The sequence below is a fragment of the Bos grunniens genome, chromosome 4, assembly GCF_055505025.1.
Source record: "Bos grunniens cultivar Pamir isolate PY7600 chromosome 4, Bosgru_T2T1.0, whole genome shotgun sequence".
Taxonomy (NCBI): domain Eukaryota; kingdom Metazoa; phylum Chordata; class Mammalia; order Artiodactyla; family Bovidae; genus Bos; species Bos grunniens.
In genome coordinates, this window is record NC_141168.1 from 73,866,576 (window position 1) to 73,884,683 (window position 18,108).

The window sequence follows — 18,108 nt, forward strand, 5'->3', positions numbered from 1 at the left end:
ATTAAAAAAAAAAAAACCTTATTTTTTAATGAATTCAGGTATACTGGATTCATATGGTCTTATGTTTGCTTCTATGAACAGTGATTCTTGATAGTAACTGGTATGTGCTTTTTTAATTTCAAAATGTTTGGATTGTTTTCTATGAATAAATTCCTAAGGCAGGATCACAAAATAAGTAAGGTAGGATTTTTCTTTTTGCTACATATACTGTGCAGCTTGCAGGATCTTAGTTTGCCAACCAGGAATTGAACCCTGGACCTTGCCACTAAAAGTGTGAAGCTTTGATTACTGGACTGCCACAGAATTCCCGGGATGGGACCATTTTAAAGGTTCTCGATACATATTGCCCAGTTATTTTAGTATTTCACATTGAGCAGCAGCATGTGAATTTCAGTACACTTTTATCTATATGTATTTTTTTTTAAGAAAACAAATTACAACAAATGTGAAAAGTAAATCAAGAGTATCCCATTGGTATATATGCCTTTTATAGGAAAGTAAATCCACTTTCTTGGTAAATTGTTTGGTGCATCCTGTGTTCTTCCATTCATTTTATTTAAGTGTTCCAGATTAATGCTAAAGTACAGGCAGGTATGTCATTTCCTTATTCCCCATTTTTTGCTTACTTGCTTTTCTACCAATTTCAGAGCCTAGCAGTGATCTCCAACATCCATCTCCACCATCTTTGCAGTTGAGTTTATTCTGTCCCACGGATCCATGCTGCTGGCAGCCTGAAGCCCTGCATTTGCCTGTGTTCTCCTTACTGCTTTTCCTTTGCCTGAGGTGCTCCACCTCCATCTCTGCCAGAGCCATAACACATCCTTAAGAAGCCATTGTTTATTAAAGGAGTACATTTCTCTTATTAAAGAATTTCGTGGTTTTGGTCACTCATCCTTAGGTGCTCGGGTGGAGATTGAGCCCTGCAGCAACCAAACCAACTTGTCGGCTGTGTTCATTCCTAATCTAGTTTATTCAGGCTGGTACAGGGGCTCAGTCTTTCATTACAAAATGCCCTCCTCAAACCTGCCTGTATTCTGCCTTCAGGTCAGGAGCAGTTAAATCCTACATCCCATGAAGCCTTCCCAGATCACTAAGTACTCACCATTTTCGTCAGAACCACTTTGTTCTTAAAATCTTTAGTGCAATTTTTATCTTGGCTCCGGGATTCAATCTCTGTGACACCAAATCTACTTTGACTTTTTTGTTACCACTTGTACTTGATAATATATTCAAATATTTTTATCCTATGTGTGCTTGACTGATATTTCTTGGCTCTTGGCCTCAGTACTTACCTCAGTAATCTTACCAGGACTTATTCCTTTTCTGTAATCATGGAACTTGACTCGAATTTTATTCCTGAATGAGGCAGTAGGAGAGAAATATCTCTGTCACAGCAAAGAGTTGTGATTAGGGCTTTATGTTTGATATAATAATGATGAGATATTTAGGTATCTGGATTTTTGTATGTTAGCCCAAAAAGAAGGACTCTTTAAAGTAACAGTCTCTTAAATTTTTGAGGTGTTTGTATTTGCTTGCTTTGTTGAGCTGACCTTGCTGCCGTTTTCTTGCTCTCTTGGGTATCTGCTTTTTAAACAACTGTTGGTGGGTTAGCGTCATTCCAGCTTCATTTCCGCCATGAAACGGCAGCAGAGACTGTTACTTCTGTGAACTGTAAAGTTTAATATAAGCAGAAACTAAAGTATTTCTTTGTAAAGTACAGTGTTTCTATATAAAAAGGTACTGATGACAGTACATGTTAGTTTGACTCCAAAGTAGAAGAATAAAAAGATGTTTTGGCATCATTTCTGCACCTTTATTTTGGACTCATCATTATATATCTAAAGAATTTTTATTGCATTTTTCATATTCCCTTTACAGATACTGGATTATCAGAAGTTTTTGTGAGAAACATTTTGAAGAGAAATATTTTCAGAAAGTTGATGTGCTTTTTGCAGCTTCAGATAGAAAATTTTAAAATGTTATTCAAAGGATCTAAATCCAGACAGTGTATTTTTCTAGTAACAACCAGTCAGTTTTACACTTATAGTGAGTGAGCTTTATATATTTTTCGTCATCATTTTTCACCTATCAACTTAGGATATTCTGGCCACTATTCATACTTTTATTATTAAAATCTTCCTGTTTTAAGAATAGTCAGCTAAAAATAGCTTGTGGATCTGGAATTTTTACCCATGTCAGTTATTTCCTTCTCCCTCATTTCTCCGAGGGTCAAGGTAGGTTGTTAGACATTTGCTGCGATTTTTTTCTCCTTTTTTGTTAATAATATTTCTTTAAATGAAAGAGGAAAAACTACTTCTTTGGGCTCTCAGAACTGTTTTGTATTAGTACAGAACATTACATTTTCTGTGTAATTGAGTACAGTAAAGTATAGTAACTCAGTTTTTACTTCATCTTTCCTGACTGAATATACAACACAGAAGTGGGGACTGAAGTACTGTATTTTTAGGGCCTTTACTGCATTTACCTCTTTGAGAAAAGAAATGTGACAAAACAAACACATTAAAATCGAAAATGTTTTTCCTTAACAATACATTTTGTACTTTAAAAAGTTCTGTTTAGAGTTACTGGTTCAATTAATGGCAGTTGTTCTAGGTACACGTTTTCCTCTAACTAGTAAATGGATTTCCTGTGGTCTGTGGCATATGGTGTTAGTTTGCTTGTTTGATAGCACATGAGGTAAGGGTATAAAATGACTTCAAAGGACTGTGGGTAGGAGGGCAGGATAGGCCTATTAAATACCCTTGTCAGACTTATTATTTTTCTTAATTCTTTTCCTTGATATGAGGGTTAAATCAAATAGGCCCCAGTTTTCTAGTAGTATTCTGTAAAATGGAGGATAATAATAATATCCATCATAGAGTTGTAAGAAGGATTGAGTGAAAGTACGTAAAGTGCTTAGGACAGTGGCTAGCACGCATTTAACTCTCCCTTGTTATTATTACATTTAATGCTATTTTTAGTTGATTGTTCCCTGTACAGAAGCTTTTTAGTTTGATGTAATCCCACTTGCCTGTGTTTGCTTTCATTGCCTGAGCTTCCAGTGTCATCTATGAAATCATTGCCATAACCAGTGTTATGAAACCTTTCCCTTATGTTTTCTTCTAGGAGTTTTATGTCTTATATTTAACTCTTTAAACCATTTTGAGGTGATTTTTGTGTATGGTGTAACATGAGGGTTCAATTTCATTCTTCTGAATGTGGATATTCAATTTTTTCAAGACCATTTGTTCAAGAGACTATCATTTAACAAGACAGCACTTTAGTTAGTGTTAGTCACTCAGCCATGTCTGACTCTTTGCGACCCCATGGACTAAAGCCTGCCAGGTTCCTCTGTCCATGGAATTCTCTAGACAAGAATACTGGAGTGGGTAACCATTCCCTTCTGCAGGGGATCGTCCCATCCCAGGGATTGAACTGGAATCTGCTGCATTGTAGGCAGATTCTTTACTTTCTGAGCCACCAAAGAAGACTGTATTTTATCCCATAGCAAAATAACTTTTGTTATTTTTTTTTTTTACTTGTAGTTTGGCCACAGAGGTTCATATTTTTCTGATACTTGCCTGGAATAGGAAGTGGAGAAATGGGTGAATCTGTTTGTTTTTTTCTTGCAGATGTCTGTGCATTTAGTAGTAGACAATAGGTAAATTTCTTGAGAACCCCTCTGGATGCAGTAAAATGAATCTAAATGGGAGGTGAATAACATATGTGATATGATGGTTACTGAGTTGTGAAAAAGAATTCTGGATTTTGAGGCACAGTTAATTTGGCTTTTGGAGTTTCAAGAATAGGAATAGTTGCATTATTGACAGAGATGAGAGTTTTTAACATTGGGAGGGGGAGCCATAGGATCTGCTGGAGTGTTGAGGAGCCTGAGGGTGGTTTTGCATTCTTCCAAATTCATAAACAGGTGTTTCTGAAAAGCTTTCTGTTTTCTGAAGCTAAGTATGAGCTTGGAACCCAGGGGAGGAAAAACAGAAGAAAAAGAGGCTCTCTGTGTCTAATGTCCATTCAACAAATAAAACTTATCAGACGTGTACTGTAGTTTTTGATTATGTATCAGTGCTTTAGCTCTTCTATATAGACTTGGGGTCTTTGTACCTTGAGATTTCCTTGGATGAGGTTGTAAAATAACAGAGATGTTTTAAGTCTGGGGACTCTGATGGAATAACTAGTGGGGGATTGTCTTCAAACTCAGAGATAAGGATTTGAGGAAGCATAGCTGGAAAATCCCATGGACGGAGGACCCTGGTGGGCTGCAGTCCATGGGGTCTCGAGGAGTCGGGCACGACTGAGCGACGTCACTTTCACTTTTCACTTTCCTACATTGGAGAAGGAAATGGCAACCCACTCCAGTGTTCTTGCCTGGAGAATCCAAGGGACGTCAGAGCCTGGTGGGCTGCCGTCTGTGGGGTCGCACAGAGTCGGACACGACTGAAGTGACTTAGCAGCAGCAGCAGCAGCAGCCTCTTATTCCCTAATAAAGCATGAGGATAAAGCCCAATCAAATCCTGGGCCCAGATCCTTCTTGATTTTTGTCATGGCTCTGTGGCTTCTTATATAATTCACTTGACTTCACTGGTAGTCCCATCTCTCCCATTTTTGAGCCTGAAGTAACCCTTATGGTTAACCTTTTGTAGAAGCTTCCAGACTGCTTTTCAAGGCAGCTTGCCATTTTTCATTCATACATGCATTATAAGAGATTTCCACTTTCTCCACGTCCTTGTCAACACTTGTTATTATCTTTTTTATTATAACCATCCCATTGGGTGTGAAGTGGTATCTCACTGTGGCTTCTGTTTATATTTACCTGATGGCTGATGAGGTTTGATTGTCATTACTTATTGCCATGTGCTATTTGGTCAAACATATATCATCTTTGGAGAAATGTCTGTTAAGATTCTCACTTGTCTCACTTGTAAACTGCGTCATTTATCTATTTTATCACTGAGTTGTGAGAGTTTTGTATTTGCTTTCAGCTATTGGGTTTGAACCTAACATGCCTTTTTTGATTCTGGGAGAAAAAGGACCTGACAGCAGTTAATAGCCACAGTTCTCATTACTAAGATGTTTCCAGTAATCTTAACATAGAATGTAGAGAAAGCCAGAAATGAGGAATGACTTGCTCCTGAGTGCAGATGAAAGAAATCACTGTTCTCTTATCCTTATATCCCAACCGGTATATTCTTTTAATTTAACTCTAAACTTTCCATTCAATTCAGTCGCTCAGTCGTGTCCGACTCTTTGCAACCCCATGAATCGCAGCACACCAGGCCTCCCTGTCCATCACCAACTCCCGGAGTTCACTCAGACTCACGTCCATCAAGTCAGTGATGCCATCCAGCCATCTCATCCTCTGTCGTCCCCTTCTCCTCCTGCCCCCAATCCCTCCCAGCATCAGAGTCTTTTCCAATGAGTCAACTCTTCGCATGAGGTGGCCAAAGTACTGGAGTTTCAGCTTTAGCATCATTCCTTCCAAAGAAATCCCAGGGCTGATCTCCTTTAGAATGGACTGATTGGATCTCCTTGCAGTCCCAGGGACTCTCAAGAGTCTTTTCCAACACCACAGTTCAAAAGCATCAATTCTTCAGTGCTCAGCTTTCTTCACAGTCCAACTCTTACATCCATACATGACCACTGGAAAAACCATAGCCTTGACTAGATGGACCTTTGTTATATTCTTATTTGATATTTTCTTATTTTTTTTGATTTTGTAATTACAGTATAAAAAATGGTTGTGCAGTTTTTCACCAGATTTTCACCAGATTTAAGATGTTCTGAGTGAAAATGAAGGCTGTGGGTCATACTTTGAGTGATTTGGGGAGTAAGATGGCCATCATCTGTGAGAGAGGCTGGGGGGTGATTTGGAAGCCCTGCCACACTTATCCAGGATGTGACACGGGAACAACTTCAAGTGTGAGTTCTAAACAGGAAGTTACCAGGAAGATGAGCTTTAAGTGCTGGTTGGCAGCTGGCTCTAGCCTGCTCCAGGGTTGGTAGCAGCAGTGATTCGCCATTGCAGATGGAGAGAAGCCAGCTGCTTCTCTTAAATAAAATCCATCATTTACTGATTTTATAGGCAAAAAAGCAAGGCATATTTTACTGACAGTTTTCGGATGATGGCAACATTCTAGGAAAGGGGGATCTGTTCAGTTGATACTTTAGCACCCTTTTTATGTTTAAGCTCATGTGTCTTTTGAGATTAGGACCTTTTCTCATGAAAAGGACTAACTTTGATTTGGCAAATAAACATTTGAAACTTTTGGGGGTCAGGGAAGATGTTCAAGTTCACTTTAAATAACAGCACAACATACATAGTTCATAAAATCAGGTATAATGGTAGGACATATTTTCACTGACAGTTTGCAGTTTGATTTGGAATTCTAAATGTTCCAAAATGGAAGATGGTAGCAAACTACAAGTACATAACATTGACCAGATGATACTTGAGGGGTGTGTTTACTAGTTAAGTTAAAAGTGTGTTAAGATCTTTTGTGAGTAAAGGACAGAGATTCTGAATTCCTAGAAATAACTTGTTACAAAGCTATGCCTGTCCTTATGGAAAAAATGACAAAATATTCCTGAAGATGTAAAAGCCCTCTTGAACATGATGTGAACAAAGGATGGAACGATTTTATATTGTGTGGAAGCCATTTCTTCTGAAATAGCCTGTAAATTCGGTGAATGTGTGTAACTTGATAATCTCATCTAAAATAAACAATTGCTGGGACAATTGGTTATACATATGGAATGAACCAATACCAGAGCTTTACCTCACACATTAAAGGAAAACTCCAAGTGGGTAATTCTTTGACCTCTAGATTATACACTTTTAAGCAGGGAGTTTCATATTTTTTCTTTCGTGACCCAGTGTGTACCCAAATGTATCTTTGTATAATTGAAATGTTAAAAGAAGCAGTACTCTTACACCTAAATGCATATTTTCTACTTTATTTCTTTTTTAATAAAATACAGTCTGTGACCCAGTACATTGGTTTCATGAGTTGCTGAGTATAGCTTGACAGAAGTGACAGGCTGCCTTTGAGAAGCTCTTGTATGTGTGTACAGGGAGATGTGTGTGAAAATGTCAGAATGTTTATGATAATATACATCCTGGACATTCATTGAGAAAAGGACTCAATATACGGATAAATATTAAGATGACGTAATACTATATGACAGTTACAGTGAGAACTGGAGTTGGAGTTACCTCTATCAACATAGATAAATCTTGGAAAACAAACTGGGAAAAAACTGTAAAATGTTGTATCATACTGTTATTGGTACAAGCTGAGTCTTAATTTCCGGATAGCTGTTAACTGTCGAAGGACGAACTGAGGCGGGGGAGAGGTTGGGCTTCAGCTCTGTAGTAACTTGGTCATTCATTTAAAAAGATCTGAAGCAATTACGACTGAATGTCAAGGTTTGTTAATATGCAAGTGAGTGTATCTGTTTTGTTTTGTTTTGAATAATGGAATATAATAAATAAATATGAGGGAGACAAAAAGGAGCAAAGGGGTTGGATGAGGCTGGGGCCTTAAGCAAGGCCCAGATCGTCAGAGTTGTATTTATCATGTTAAGAATATTTTGCCTTATCTTGAGGGCAAAAGAATTTAAGAAAGAAATGAGATAACATTTGTGTTTTTGAAGACTTATTTTCACTAATGTGTAGGACATAAATTGGGTGAATGGAGGTTGAGGGTAACATCATCGTAATTGAGTGTTGAGGTATTTGTGGTATGAGCACAGCAGGGTGGTACGAGTGGGAGGAAGGTCTGTAGATATCAAAGAGGCCAATTCATTGGTAGCCAATCACATTTAGGGGCAGGGGCTGAAGTTGAGGATAACTCTTAGGGTCTCTGTTCACCACTGTTGTATATAAATGGTGGTGATTGTGATTGTCCCTGGAAGGGGAAACAGAAAAGCTGAATCAGATTATAGGTGATACATACAGAGAGGACTGGATAGTAATTCAAATTTTTCTATGGGAAGGTGGTTATGCTAATCATTTTCAGCTTGAATTTCGAAAGAACTAGAACTAAAATTTTATAATTATAATTTTTATGTTCACACAGGTGTATTTTGGTTTTTGTTACATTGTTTGGTTTTGATTACCAAGGTAATTTTCTCTTTAAAGATGCATGCATGCTAAGTTGCTTTAGTCATGTCTAACTCTTTGTGACCCTGTGGACCGTAGCCCACCAGGCTCCTCTGTCCATGGGGACTCTCCAGGCAAGAACACTGGAGTGGGTTGCCATTTCCTCTTCCAGAGGATCTTCCCAACCCAGGATCAACCTGCTTCTCTCACGTCTCACTTTGGCAGGCTGCAGCTTTACCACTAGCGCCACCTGGAAAGCTTTCTTAAAGACGAAAGAGGGGCCTTTTCATGAAGATGGCGCCGGAGGCGAAGAAGGAAGCCCCTGCCCCTCCTAAAGCTGAAGCCAAAGCAAAGGCTTTGAAGGCCAAGAAAGCAGTGTTGAAAGGTGTCCACAGCCACAAAAAAAATAAGATCCAGATGAAGCCCACCTTCTGGCGGCCCAAAACACTGCGGCTCAGGAGGCAGCCCAAATATCCCCGGAAGAGCACCCCAGGAGAAACAAACTTGACCGCTATGCCACCATCAAATTCCTCTCACCACCAAGTCAGCCATGAGGAAAATGGAAGACAACAACACACTGGTATTCATTGTGGATGTCAAGACCAAAAAGCACCAAATTAAACAGGCTGTGGAGAAGCTCTATGACATTGATGTGGCTAAGGTCAATACTCTGATCAGGCCTGATGGAGAGAAGAAGGCATATGTTCGACTGGCTCCTGACTATGATGCTTTGGATGTTGCCAACAAAATTGGGATCATCTAAACTGAGTCCAGCTGGCTAATTCCAAATATAAAAGTTTTCACTTAAAAAAAAAAAAAAAGATGGAAGAGGGGAATTCCTTAGCTGTTGGATTTGACCCATGTTCAGTCCTTAGCTGGAGAACTAAGATTTCGCAAGTCGTGTGCCAAGCCCAGGGGAATAAAAAGATGGACCAAAAGGTGCTATGATTGTCTGACAAAGTACCAGCTTGAATAGTAATGGAGATACTAGAAATGATAATGGAAAATTGGGTTTGCATCATTATACAGTTTGTGTATGTTTATCGTACTTTCAGATGTACCATTGGGTATGGTTCTTTTTATCTGTTGGGTTTTTCCTTCATGATTTAGCATTCTTAAACATTATAAGAATTTTTAAAGTAATACCACTGTTTCTTAGGTTTATAATTTTAACTGTTTCAGTTGCAGCTGGTTCAGGAAGCCAGCTTTGTGTTTATTCTGTTATTACTTTATTGTCTTCCTTTCACATGAAAGAAATTTCGTAAAACCCAAAGTCAGCAATTCCACTGAACCCATAAATAGAAACCATTTTTCTGTTGGGGGCATGCTGGGATGCACCTGCTGGTGGAATGGAAACCTACTTTGTCTTTCTATATCCATCTTTATATGTTGGAGATGTTACTAAAAATCTTCAAAGATGAGACACCCTTGTGTGTTTCATCATCAGAGATTCTGTTCCCTTGTTTGTAAATCAGTGTATACCTAGCACAATGCATGGCATGTGCTGTGCTTAGTTTCTCAGTCATGTCTGACTCTTTGCAACCCCATGGACTGCAGCCCACCAGGCTCCTCTGTCCATGGGGATTCTCCAGGCAAGAATACTGGAGTGGGTTGCCATGCCCTCCTTCAGGGGATCTTCCCAACTCAGGGACTGAATCCAGGTCTCCTGCGTTGCTGGCGGATTCTTTACCATCTGAGCCACCAGGGAAGCCCAAGGATACTGGAGTGGGTAGCCTATCCCTTCTCCAGGGGATCGTCCCGACTGAGGAATCGAACCAGGGTCTCCTGCATTGCAGGAGGATTCTTTACCAGCTGAGCTACCAGGGAAGTCTGCATGGCATGTAGTTGGTCTTTAATAAATACTTGTTGAATGAAAGTACCATCTTATTGAATGTTTGAATCTTTTACAGTTTGTTTTTAAAGTTCAGTTATTGCTTTGTAAAAATAAAGGCATCACTCCTGAAAGCATGTTTTTACTTAGAATAAGAACACAGAAGTGGTTCACAGTGAGCAGGATTATATGAGAGGTTTGGGTGTTCTGTGATGTAATTCATGGTAGAATGAGCCTTGTTTGTGCTGAGCCTTTCACTGGTCAGGCAGTCTTATAAAGTACAAGTAGGGTTTCCAGATAAAGACATTTTTATTTGTTTAAATTTACACATATATTATCCAGAATTATATGGTAAATAATTTTATTACTTTTGGGCATTGAACTTATTTTAGAAAAGGGTTTAGATAAATAATATTAAAATTTGAAAATGGTGGCATATTTTTAAATTAAAGAAAGTAGTTAGATGTTTGAATAGTAGCTGTCTTCTTGAGCTATCTTCTATAGTAAGAACTCAGGGTTTTTTCTTCTTTATTTCAACTGTTTGAAATGCAGGTGAGAAAAAATACAGAGTGTTGAAATCTTGTGATATGCGAGACACTGAACCAGAAATTGGATGGTGTGGAGAAGGTGGTGCCTGGGCATGGGAGAGGAAAATATGTCTGCAGGTGATTGAACTGCCTGAAGGCTGAGCTCTGTGGAGGAGTGCAGGTCCTTCTGCAGACTTGCCTGTTGAAGGGAGAGTGCATCTGCTGAGATAGAGTGAGTGAGGAAGCATGGCTTTTTAAGGCAGACTAGATGGTCTTGCGGAGAAGGCAATGGCACCCCACTCCAGTACTCTTGCCTGGAAAATCCCATGGACAGAGGAGCCTGGTGGGCTGCAGTCCATGGGGTCACTAAGAGTCGAACATGACTGAGCAACTTCCCTTTCACTTTTCACTTTCAAGCATTGGAGAAGGAAATGGCAACCCACTCCAGTGTTCTTGCCTGGAGAATCCCAGGGATGGGGGAGCCTGGTGGGCTGCCGTCTATGGGGTCGCACAGAGTTGGACACAACTGAAGCGACTTAGCAGCAGCAGCAGCAGCAGATGGTCTTGAGTCCTACTAGGAGATCCACTCGGGTAGGGAGGTATGCGAGGATGACAGACGCAGATTGGGAAGGAATGGGCTTCAGTTCCACCTTCTGCCTGGATTATTAAAATGTAGAAAGAAAGCCTGTGACTAACTGGTCAGCACCTTCCTAATCTCTTCAGAATAAGCTTTTTCATTTTTGCGTACATTAGTTCAAGTATAGTTGTTGCAGTTGATTTTTTTCTTTTTAAGCTGAAGCGATCTGCAGATTATTCTTGGAGTTATGGCTGTTGGGCCCATCTGGGCAGGTAGAGTTAAGGTTGTGAAACCTATTTTTCTGGATGGAGAAGCCCTGGGTAGAGGTGGGTCTGGCCCCTCAGGTGTCTTTGTGCAGTCAGCATAGACTCAACAACTCCCTTATCCTTGGGTCATTTTGAACAAAGAATTGCATTAGTAGTGGAAATTTTATTCTGTGCTCTTTGTTCCTTTAAAAAAAGATTAGTTTAAAAATATTTATTTGAATAAATGTGAAAGCTTTTAGATAATGCCTGCTTCATAGCAGGAACTAGAGTTTAATTTGGCTTTTTCCTCAGTAAAATTATAGACTTCTCTTTTCTGTTTCCCGTGTAGTTTCAACAAAATAAAGTCAGCAGGGCCTTATCACTCTTGTTCATGATGAAGCAAATACACAATGATAACATATAAGGTAGGTCTGTTGGAAGTGTGTTTTAAGATTCATGTTATTATTCATTCTATTGCTGCATTTACACTAGAATACTTTCTCAAAAATGTAATTTATGAAGGAAAACATGTAAGGGATACTGCAGAATAATAGTGTTTAAAGAGTTAGCAGTACTCAGAGTAGATACTAAAAGCAGGTAAGAAAATAGAAGTTTTAAAATGGCAATTTCACTGTTAAAAACTGTTTTCTGCTTGAAATGCTTAAATTGTTGGGAATATTGTTTTCAGCTACTGTTTGATCAAATTTTACTTCATATTTTAAGTTTCAAGCTTTACTAATGATAGTGCCTTTTTTGTTTTGATAGCATGGATTGTTACTTATTAGAAAAGTTAATGAGCCATTGAATGAAAATGGTGTTTTCTTTGGTGTCTGGGTGTCTGTAGAGGAATATTTGTAGGAGCTCATCTTAAGCAGTTAAACTATCAGTAAAGATGTTGCCTAATGTTGGCGGTGTAACTTATACAGATTTTTGTATAGCAGTTTCTTAGTATGTTTGGTTTTTAAATGTGGAAAATCTTTAACCTGGTAAGTTACCTTGAGACTGTGTTTCAGGACAATAAACTATTGAAAGAGATTTTTTTTTAAGCTTGGTATCACAAGTCAGACTGTAAAAACTATAAGGATCCAAGAATGAGGAGAAACAAGTTGACTTTAAAGCATTCAGTGTATAAAACATTAATTTTATTGCCACATTTAAGCTCCACCTTTTGTCTGCTGATTTTAAAACAACCATTTAAGTGAAAGCTTACTTCACTTTTTCAGGATTTAAGTCATATTATTTGAGTTCCTAAAATTCTCCCAAATAAGTAGTGATGGATAGACTAACTTGTATGCCTCTCAGTCAGGTGTACACCAGCTGAGAATTTTTGCCTGTTCTTGCCACCGGTTTGTAATTGAGTCCTTACTAAGATTCTTTGCTCATGAATTCCTAACACATAGAAATAGTATATCTGTTCAACAAAATTTCTTGTACTTTCAGTTCAGTTCAGTCGCTCAGTCGTGTCCGACTCTTAGCGACCCCGTGAATCGCAGCATGCCAGGCCTCCCTGTCCATCACCAACTCCCGGAGTTCACTCAGACTCACGTCCATCAAGTCAGTGATGCCATCCAGCCATCTCATCCTCTGTCGTCCCCTTCTCCTCCTGCCCCCAATCCCTCCCAGCATCAGAGTCTTTTCCAATGAGTCAACTCTTTGCATGAGGTGGCCAAAGTACTGTAGTTTCAGCTTTAGCATCATTCCTTCCAAAGAAATCCCAGGGCTGATCTCCTTCAGAATGGACTGGTTGGATCTCCTTGCAGTCCAAGGGACTCTCAGGAGTCTTCTCCAACACCACAGTTCAAAAGCATCAATTCTTCGGTGCTCAGCCTTCTTCACAGTCCAACTCTCACATCCATACATGACCACAGGAAAAACCATAGCCTTGACTAGATGAACCTTTGTTGGCAAAGTAGTATCTCTGCTTTTGAATGTGCTATCTAGGTTAGTCATAACTTTCCTTCCAAGGAGTAAGCGTCTTTTAATTTCATGGCTACAGTCACCATCTGCAGTGATTTTGGAGCCCAGAAAAATAAAGTCTGACAGTGTTTCCACATCTATTTCCCATGAAGTGATGGGACCAACTGGTACTTTATTACTTACTGCATATTTGGGAAGAAGAAAGGAATAGTAAATATATTCTTTAATACAGAAAATTTTCATGACTTCATTGAAGAATCAATGTAAGATAATGAAATCAAAGTTTTAGATTATAGGCTTGATGAATTTATAAAGAAGTAGGCATATACTTCAATTTAGACTTTTAAAATTTATTTATTAATATTTTATTTTGGCTGTGCTGGTGGGCTCTTTTCTGGTTGTGGTGAGCAGGTGGGGCTACTCTAACTGCAGTGTGTGGGCGTCTCACTGCAGTGGCTTCCCTTGATGTGGAGCTCAGGCTCTTGGGTGCACGGGTTTCAGTAGTTGTGGCATGTGGGCTCAGAAGTTGCAGCTCCTGTGCTCCGGAGCACAGGCTCAGTTGCTCCGTGGCATTTGGGATCTTCACAGATCAGGGATCAAACCCATGTCTCCTGAATTGGCAGGCGGATGCGTTACCACTGAGCCTCCAGGAAAGCCCCCAATTTTGATTTTTTAGTCAGCTTATGTTATTTAATATCTCTCTTAGTAAAATGACACTTGCTAATAAGCACACAGGCACTAAAGCATAGCTCTTGTCCTCAGTCATCTATTCAAAGTCACACCTAATGAAGAGTCTTCGACACCCCCTGCCCCAGTAGTGGAAAGCCTAAAACAGACCTGGGTTATAGGAGCTGGATGTCCTTCATCCCAGTGTAGAGAGAATCCAGTGGCTGATATGTAAATGCTCATTAGTTTTTAAGCGAAGTATTTTTAAAACTAAATTCTGTTGTAATTGTATGTGGGCCTGGCCTGGATGTGGCTATTCAGTTTCTTCCATAAAGAATTCTCTTCACGCCTCTAAAGGGAGGCAGAGTGGAGTAAGGAGTCTGAGATTCTGTTAATCATCAAATTGGTTTCTCATCACAGTACCTTACCATAACTTCTCCAAAATTCTGTAGCCAGATTACAGTCTTTGACCGCCCTGGGGTTAGGGTGAGCAGAGAGGGAGCTGTTGCTGTGTCCAGCTGCTCTGCGGATTCAGTAGCATACCTCCCACAACCTGGTGCTTCCCCAGCCCTTGGTTTTCATGCTCTGGTTCTAAGGAGGTTTCTGATCGATGTCTGTCACTTTTTGTTGTAGCTTTTATTCTTCCTAGTTGTTACCTCTTCCATTCAGTTTGTTGTCTTTCTTGTTTCTTGATTTTTACTGTTTTGTTGTCTGTTATTTTCGACTTTCTTGTTTTTTTTTGTTTTTTACTAAGGGAAGGAGGGGAGAAAAATATGATGTTAATAATCAGTCATGTTAAAAGTCTGTTAGCTGTGCTTTTCTGTTTGAACTCTTATTTATTTATATTTTGATGGAATTAACTAAAATTTGGTTTTACTTGAATGAAGTAGATGATTAAAACAGACTGTGATTAGTGTAATGACTTTTAAAGAGACATACATTTACTAGAATGGAGCATCCTATTCCTGAAATCTTTTGGAGCATCAGGAATTCTTATTTCTATCTGCCTTTCTTTGCCTGTGTCTATTTGTATCTGCTTTCCTCACTTGTATTTGAGTCATAAGCACACTTGGATGTGTTGCCAGTAGACATCTGTTAGATATGGTAATGACTGCTTATAGCAGAAATTCTTAACCATGGGTGTGTGTCAGTCTCCTAGTGACATGGGCCGAGGCACATTTGAGACCTGCGGAGTCAGAATCTCCTGTTCCTAGGCTTTTGTCTTTTGAAAAAGCTTCTACGTGATCATGGTATATAGTTCTAAGAACTACTATATATCTAAAGTAAAAATAGATTTAGTTTTGCATGGCATTTTATATCCTACTAGAAATAAACTCCATATTCTTAATTCAAGGGTGTTAAAATCTGGTCCCAACCTTTCTTTCTAGCACTTCTGCCCATATTCTGCTCTGGGGACCTTGTGTATCAGCAGAAGCAGACTTTCCTGTTGCCATGCCTGGGTCTCCTTCCTGAGAGTCCCCCTTGCCTCCAAAGCCCTCATAGGTCAGCCTCAGAGGCCACTTCTTTCCAAATTCCTTGGGACTAAACTAGCCAGAGAGAGCGTCTCTGCCTTTCTGGATATTTTCTTCTGTCACTGTATTCCTGAGCCATGACTGTGTTGAGGTAATTAAGGTTAGCAGCGTTTCTGAACCAGTGTCTGCCTTGTTTTGTGTTGTTATTTGTATGCTCTAATCTGGTAAACACCTGGTTCCACGCATGAAGACACATTCTACTCATTTTAGCAAGAAAAAAAAAGTTTGATAAATACTTCTTGAACAGATGTGAGGTATTTTCTCTGTAATTGGGTAGTCACGCAGAATTTGGAACTAGAGGGTAGAATCAGAAAATTTATGACACGGGGAAGAAGAGAATATCACAGTCCCTGAGTTCTCTTTGAGTTGGTGGGATGCTTAGACTGGTGGAGTACCTTAGTTCCTGCCACATCAGTCTGATGAGATACCAATTTGATGTTTTTCAAGCAGTCCTCAGTTGTGAGATAAACTTGAACTGGGATGGTACTGTGCCGTGTAAATACAAGGGAGAGTTATTTGTAACATTTGGTTTAATGGGTGCTCGGCTCAGCACCATCTTATATTTTGAATTTCTGTTCCACCTTAGGTAAGACTCTTATACATTCAACACTAAAGTTTTGTTCTCTTAATCTGTGCAGTACTGCCCTTGTAAAACAGTGAGTGGTTTAAAACTAGGCAATGAGTTTCCCATGTGTTCATATCTATGACTTGGAGGTTTGCAGAATTTCATATTTGGTAGTAAAGAGTATTTGACCTGAACCAATTGGGAGTGTAAAAAGAGCATAGGTTAAGAGTTAAGGTTAAGAAGTTAAGAGCATGGTGGCTCACTAGGTTAAGCTCACTGGTGGCTATGATGATCTGTTTTGTTTTGTTTTCCTTTTAGTCAGCTTTATTAAGATGTAATTTACATTAAATAAGTTTCACCATTTTTAGGTATACAGTTCAATGACTGTTGTACATACACATGGTGTAACCACATTGATGAGGTAACATTTCATCAGCACCAAAAGTTCCCCTGAGTCCCTTTACAGTCGGTACCCTTTCCCCACTCCTTAGCCTCTGGTGACCATTGTTCTGCTTCTCATCACTAAAGGTTTGCCTTTTTAAAATGGAATCATATGCGTTATAGTTTGACTTCTTTCTTAGCAGAGTTCTTTTAAATTTATTCATGTTCTAGGATTTATTGTTCCTTGTTTAGTATTGTTGAGTGATTATTCCATTGTTTAGCAACAGTTTATCCTTTTTACTGGCATCTTTTGGTGAGCTTTAAACTGGCACATTATTTGTTTAAGGATTTATTTGACATCTAGTATCCAGACTGTAGAGAAGGATTCTTGCCTGAAAAATCCCATGGACAAAGGAGCCTAGTGGGCTACAGTCCATGGGGTTGCAGAGTCAGACACAAATGAGCGACTAAACAACAGAAGCAATCCAAACTACACATGAGCATAATTTTTCTTGCTTGTGAAAGTGAAAGTTGCTCAGTCGTAGATCATTAAAATCAAGTAGAAACAGACAAAAGGACTTGAAAGTAGTGTTTACAGTGGTTACATATGGAGTCTCTGAAAATGGTCATTCCTGTAAGAATAACATTAATGTGCTTCAACATCTTTGAAGAACTATATACACAATTCCTATAGTAAGGTTGGCATTAATGCTAATTGAAACAACAGTCTTAAAAAATAAAGCCATTTATCTAAAGTTTAAGAATGTGGATGACTGAAATTATGAAGTTTCAGAGAGGCAGAATATTGCAAAATTCTCAGTCAGCCGTTGTAAATTGTTTTCCCTCTAGGGGAAACAACTTTAAGATGAGAACATTTCTGTTGTGTAGTCCACTGAAACTAGGTTACAAGACGGCCTGAGCACTGGGCTTAAGTTTGTACTTGTCAAAAAAAAACCTATGTAGAACAAGTCATGTGTTACCGGAGAATGTTAGTATGCAGTTTGCTTACTTGTTAAAAAATTCCATGTTAGACTCTTTTTTAAAAATCTAGATGTGTTTGTAGCAGCAGTACAACATCTTTTGTCATTTTGCTGTGTAGAAGTATATGATAATTAACGAGGGATCCTTCTGAAACATCCTTAAATCTCATAACCAGTTATGATTATAAAATACATGAGTTTAGAAACAGAGGTTAAGAGGTAGACTGATGCTGACCTTTGCATTAGGATAGTCACAGATGAGCAGAGGGCCAGAGAGGTCTGGTCGCAGTATCATGCATGATATATCAGGGTCAGTCAGTTCAGTTCAGTCGCTCAATCGTGTCCGACTCTTTGCGACCCTATGAATCACAGCACGCCAGGCCTCCCTGTCCATCACCAACTCCCAGAGTTTACCCAGACTCATGTCCATCGAGTTGGTGATGCCATCCAGCCATCTCATCCTCTGTCGTCCCCTTCTCCTCCTGCCCCCAATCCCTCCCAGCATCAGAGTCTTTTCCAATGAGTCAACTCTTCGCATGAGGTGGCCAAGGTACTGGAGTTTCAGCTTTAGCATCATTCCTTCCAATGAACACCCAGGGCTGATCTCCTTTAGAATGGACTGGTTGGATCTCCTTGCAGTCCAAGGGACTCTCAGGAGTCTTCTCCAACACCACAGTTCAAAAGCATCAATTCTTTGGCGCTCAACTTTCTTCACAGTCCAACTCTCACATCCATACATGACCACTGGAAAAACCATAGCCTTGACTAGAC

The 18,108-nt window shown here is 39.4% G+C and overlaps 1 protein-coding gene and 1 pseudogene across 44 annotated transcripts in view; both read left to right on the top strand.

The window, feature by feature from the left end:
* The window catches only part of SRPK2 (SRSF protein kinase 2), a 239,413-nt gene that overhangs the window by 128,790 nt on the left and 92,515 nt on the right, over positions 1-18,108 (top strand). For 2 of the 44 annotated variants that reach the window (XM_086397002.1, XM_086397006.1), the window contains exon 1: positions 10,753-11,721. The exons of 39 other annotated variants lie outside the window; for them this stretch is intronic. Coding sequence is in view for 1 of the 5 variants with exons in the window: in XM_086397008.1 (XP_086253134.1) it covers positions 15,786-15,997 (212 nt within the window). In the remaining 4 variants the exon portion in view is untranslated. Of the gene's footprint in view, positions 1-10,752; positions 11,722-15,770; positions 15,998-18,108 lie in introns of those variants that run through there. 3 more of the 44 variants (XM_086396998.1, XM_086396991.1, XM_086397008.1) reach the window with 3 other exon arrangements.
* Positions 8,316-9,089, top strand: LOC147374381 (large ribosomal subunit protein uL23 pseudogene; annotated as a pseudogene).